At 26.4% G+C, this 4,759-nt stretch overlaps 1 protein-coding gene across 3 annotated transcripts in view; it reads left to right on the top strand.

The window, feature by feature from the left end:
- The window catches only part of LOC112211608 (uncharacterized), a 16,886-nt gene that overhangs the window by 11,414 nt on the left and 713 nt on the right, over nt 1-4,759 (top strand). For 2 of the 3 annotated variants that reach the window (XM_067051212.1, XM_067051210.1), the window contains exons 8-13: nt 103-144; nt 1,339-1,398; nt 1,814-1,873; nt 3,121-3,174; nt 3,360-3,413; nt 3,689-3,739. In XM_067051212.1, the coding sequence (XP_066907313.1) occupies nt 103-144; nt 1,339-1,398; nt 1,814-1,873; nt 3,121-3,174; nt 3,360-3,413; nt 3,689-3,739 (321 nt within the window). The remainder of the gene's footprint in view (nt 1-102; nt 145-1,338; nt 1,399-1,813; nt 1,874-3,120; nt 3,175-3,359; nt 3,414-3,688; nt 3,740-4,759) is intronic. The other variant, XM_067051216.1, reaches the window with a different exon arrangement.

Genomic DNA, 4,759 nt, shown 5'->3' with positions numbered 1-4,759 from the left:
TATTAAATTTAATTTAAAAGAATGCAACCTCAAAGAATAATGTAGCACTAAGTTTCATATTTAAATTGATATTTTGAAATAATAAATATTTAATTTATTTAGAAGGCGGTCACTCTGGATCAGGACATGTTGGAGGCCATGGAGGTAATAGTTCTGATTTTCATATATAATAATGGTTTTAGGTTCCGTAATTTAAATATATATGAAAATTTGAATCCTATTGTTTCTAAAATAATAAGAAAAAAATTAAAGTTATAGATTTCTATCTAAGGAATTAATTTTACATTTTATTATAAAGTTCAATAAAAAAAATTCCTTAAAATAATTAATAACTATTGAAGTGAAATAATATAATCTAAAAGGTAACAATATAAGTTTCAATAGCCTCGATAATTCAGGTTTACGTACTGGAAGAGCAAGAAGAAAGTGCTTCTCAAGCCTTTAAGTTTTATACGGATATCGCCAATTGCTCTATCTACACAATTCTGTCCCCTAACAGTCATCCGAACCCAAATCTGCAAGATCAGTATTAAAAGAATTATTCAACTTATGTTTCAGACTTCCCCTTTTATGTTTACCTTTAAAGGATATAATTTTTATAGATTCTAACTTTTAAGCTTTAGGACAGATGTCATGAGCTGAATAATATTGCAAATATCAAAGTACATCAAGAATTTCTTACCTTCAATGTCCCCTTTATGTCCTTTTCAATTTTTGGTTTTTTAATAGTTATCATAGACTGAATATGTGAAAATTTCTCCACATGTTCAAATACATTTGTTCCTATATTTATATCCCCAAAAATGTTTGCTGTTTCTGATGCTAAGCATATATTTCATCTTATTCAATTTAATTTTAGGATCGAGTTCTGTACCAGTTTTTATCAACATAGTTGTTTTAAATTTTATCGTTTCCTTGTTTTCACCAAACTGTATAAAATCATCAGCATATCTAAGCACAGATATTTTATTTCAAGAAGCTAAACGTTTCTAATTCTCAATTGAATTCCTGTTTCAAACAGTATTAAAAGTTTTGGTCATATACATCCTTACTAGATTACTAAATTAAATTATAGAATGTAGAGAGGTAAATATTATTCTTAGAATAAACTGTTCATATATAAATTGTGTATTCAACACTGTACAGGAGATACTTTTGGTAGAATCTAGTTACAAACATTTCCATTTATATTTTATATCAAATAATAGTTAATCTGAAAGGTAAAATTTACAATTGGTCAAAATGTTAGATTTGCCAATTTAAAGTTATAAAATTATTTAATCAGATTTTTATGTAAATTTTTAAATATAGTGATAATTAAAATTAAAATGCTTTCAGGTGGTAGCTTCAGTGGTTCAGGAGAGACAGAAGGTCATGGAAGTGGAAGTGGTGGTTATGGTAAAAAACTAATTTGCTTATAACATAAATTATTTTCAATCAACCGAAATTTAAGGAATATTTTAAAAAGTTAAGACTAGTTCAGCAGATTTATTAAATAATTTGCTAGTCAAAACCAGAGACTTGAATGCATGATTGAAGTAGTTTTAAGTAAGAAAAAATTCTGACAAGAATAATAAAATTAGTTTAAGCCATCTGAATATTTTCATATTCCTTGTTGTTTTCTAATATTTCTTATTGATGAGGTTGGTTTATTATGGCATTATACACATTTGAATATATATATTTTTTGAATTAACCAGAAGTAATTTGCAGAGGTTCTTGGAGAGATTTCACTCACAATAATTATAATGAAAAATGTATAATATGGTGAATTTAAAATTAAAATAAATAAATAAAATCTTAATGTGTTCAGGTGGCCATCACAGTGGATCAGGAAGATTAGGAGGGTATGGAAGTGGCAGTGGAGGCATAAGTAAGAGAATAATTTAACAATTGTTTAATTATTCAAAATATATTTCAGATCAGAAGTTTTATCAAAAAAATATTTCGAACATTGGAAAAAGAGAACCTTCATATGAAGCACATCTATTTATGTTTATAACTTCTATTTTATACAAATTAGTATTGTAATGAATAGTATTTATCCCTACAACTTCTCAAAATAATTCAATGAGTAATACACAAAAGAAATTTCCTTACGATTTAGAGTTACCTACCATTCTGGTAATGTTAACATTTTTTTGGGGATTAGACTAATAAAACATAAATAATTACAAATTTTAATTAGGAAGAAAAAACTTAAATTACACATATAGCTCTGTCTTATGACGATAATTTACAGTACAATGTTTAATACTGAATTGATCAGAAAGTGCAGAAGGTTTATATAACATAAATAATCATTTTTTTTAATTAATGGGAGAAAAAGTCAAAAATACATGTATTGTTCTATCTTGAAATGATATACATTACAATCAACTATAATAATGATTTAATCATGAAATTTAAATGGTTCATGTTGGAAAAATAATAGATTTATATTGATAATACAAAATCAAATTGTTGATGAAATAAAAGTGAGATTAAATGCTTGTTTTTTTTTTTAATTTCAAAATTACTATCTTGTGCCTTCTGTCTAGAAATTTAAAAATTAAAATTTACTTATACTTCCTACTGTTCTTTAAGGATGTTATACGTTGCCTCTTATGCAAACAAGAACAGCGCCTTGTTAGGGTTTTTGAAAATTAAGTAAAGTTTTACACTAAATATTTGAGTCAAAATTAGATAAGTTAACTGGAGAATTTAGAAGGCTACACAACTCTGAATTTGAAAATTGTATCCACTACATATAATTCAGGCTATAGCAGGATCCCTAAAATGTTAATTAACAGTGAACCAATGGGTAAAAGTCCGAGGGGTAGACCGAAGTGTAGATGGGTGGATTGCATCAAGACTGATCAGGTAGATTTAGGTTTCAATGGGCATCACTGGATGAAGGTATAGATTGCGATTGTTGGTATCAGTATTGAAACTTTGGATTCGCTTAGTCTTTATTAATATTATAGGTAATGTTCAAGGGAAAGAAAAAAGACGAAGAATGAGAGGCCCATTTGCTAGATTAGTTTCCTAATTTAATTTTACTAATCAATACATTTATATTTTATTCACTCATCTTTTATCTGTATATATATTTACATAATAATGATGCTCATTCTAAAGGTGGACACCATGGAGGATCAGGAAGTGTAAGAAGACATAGAGGAAGTCATAGTGGTAAGAGATATCCTTTATATTATGACTTTATTTATAATTTTACCAGATAAATATATAAATAAGCAATATATATCTTTAGCTGAACAATATAAACATATTTTCAATTTAAAAGAAAAATTTTTATATACAATATAGTGAAGTAAATGACCCATAAATTATTAAATCTATACATTTAATAAATACAGGAGGAAGCCATAGTGGATCAGGAGATAAAAGCAGTGATGAGAGTGACAGTTCAAGTAAGTGTTTAACCTAAAATAATTATGTACAAAAATAATAATGAAATTATTTAAATATATTTATTCTCAGAATATATGTGAATCATGTTTCTGAAATTTCAATTTGATTTTCGAATGCTTAATCAAAAAAATTACTATTCCTTGTTATTATGTAATCTATTACAAAAAAAAACTTAAAAATATATTTAATTTCAGAATGATATCAAAGTGCCATAATATTTATAATAGTAGTATAGTATTTATAATAAATAATTGTAAAATTCTTGTCGAAACAGGTGGAAGTCACAGTAAATCAAGAGATAAGAGTAGCGATAGTAGCCATTCAGGTAATCTTATTAAAATAAGTTTTTATCATGATTTTAATAATTAATTATAGCTATTGTTTAAATAATTTTATTATCAGTTTTTATGTACAAATGATATATAATACTACATACATAATACTATACATGGACTCATAACTTTACAAAACATAACTCAAGAACTCGTATAGTTCATAAAAATAAGACAAATAGAATAGTACAGCCAATGAACGAAATCAGACCAAGTTTTGAATGGAAATGTTTTGAATATCATTTTCCTCTGTTATGTGTGAGAGGTTCACATATGATCTTTGGAATATTGTTTTTATGTTCAATAATAAATAAGGGAATATTAGCATTTTATTTTTCATATTTGTATTACATTTTATTTTGTTTCAATCTGACAGCCCTGAAAAATGGGTGAAATGTTGGTTAACAATAAATAGTTTTCTTTTACTATTTTGATACCTTTATTGACCGCCACCCGGAATATCTTCCTACAATCTACTTCATGAAGCAACTATCTTCTTCCAACATTTTATTTTTCTATCAATTTTATTCCAAATAAAAAGTAGATAAAATGGTAATTAAAATAATACATTCAAACAAACAATAACTAAGAAACTGTAAACAATTATTGTTATGATATTAGTAAGAAATAATAATAATAATAATGAAATTTATTATTATTATTATTGCTAAAAGTTGAAATTAGAAATATTATGTTTTATTGTCTATAATCAGAAAAATAAACCAAAATCAATTATGTTGTAAGAAGACAGCCTGCGAGGCAGTCAAGAAAAGTATAAAACGATCAATGTTTTGTAGCGCTTTGTAGGGCTTTATCAGGCCTGAGTACACAGAGTTTGAGGGTTGTTGTTATTCAAGAATTTGTCTGAAACTAATGAAAAATCTGATAAAGAAAGCCCTGCAAAAATGGAACGATATGTTGGCTACCAACAAATAGGTTTTGTTTTGTATTTTGTACTTCTCTTAATCCACACACAAGCTGTCTTCCTACAATCTATTACATACATTCAACTA

Source organism: Halyomorpha halys, unplaced genomic scaffold, assembly GCF_000696795.3.
Source record: "Halyomorpha halys isolate HHAL.00 unplaced genomic scaffold, Hhal_1.1 Scaffold1397.1, whole genome shotgun sequence".
Lineage (NCBI taxonomy): Eukaryota > Metazoa > Arthropoda > Insecta > Hemiptera > Pentatomidae > Halyomorpha > Halyomorpha halys.
The sequence above is the reverse complement of the archived record's forward strand: the minus strand, read 5'-3'. Positions and strand labels throughout refer to the sequence as shown.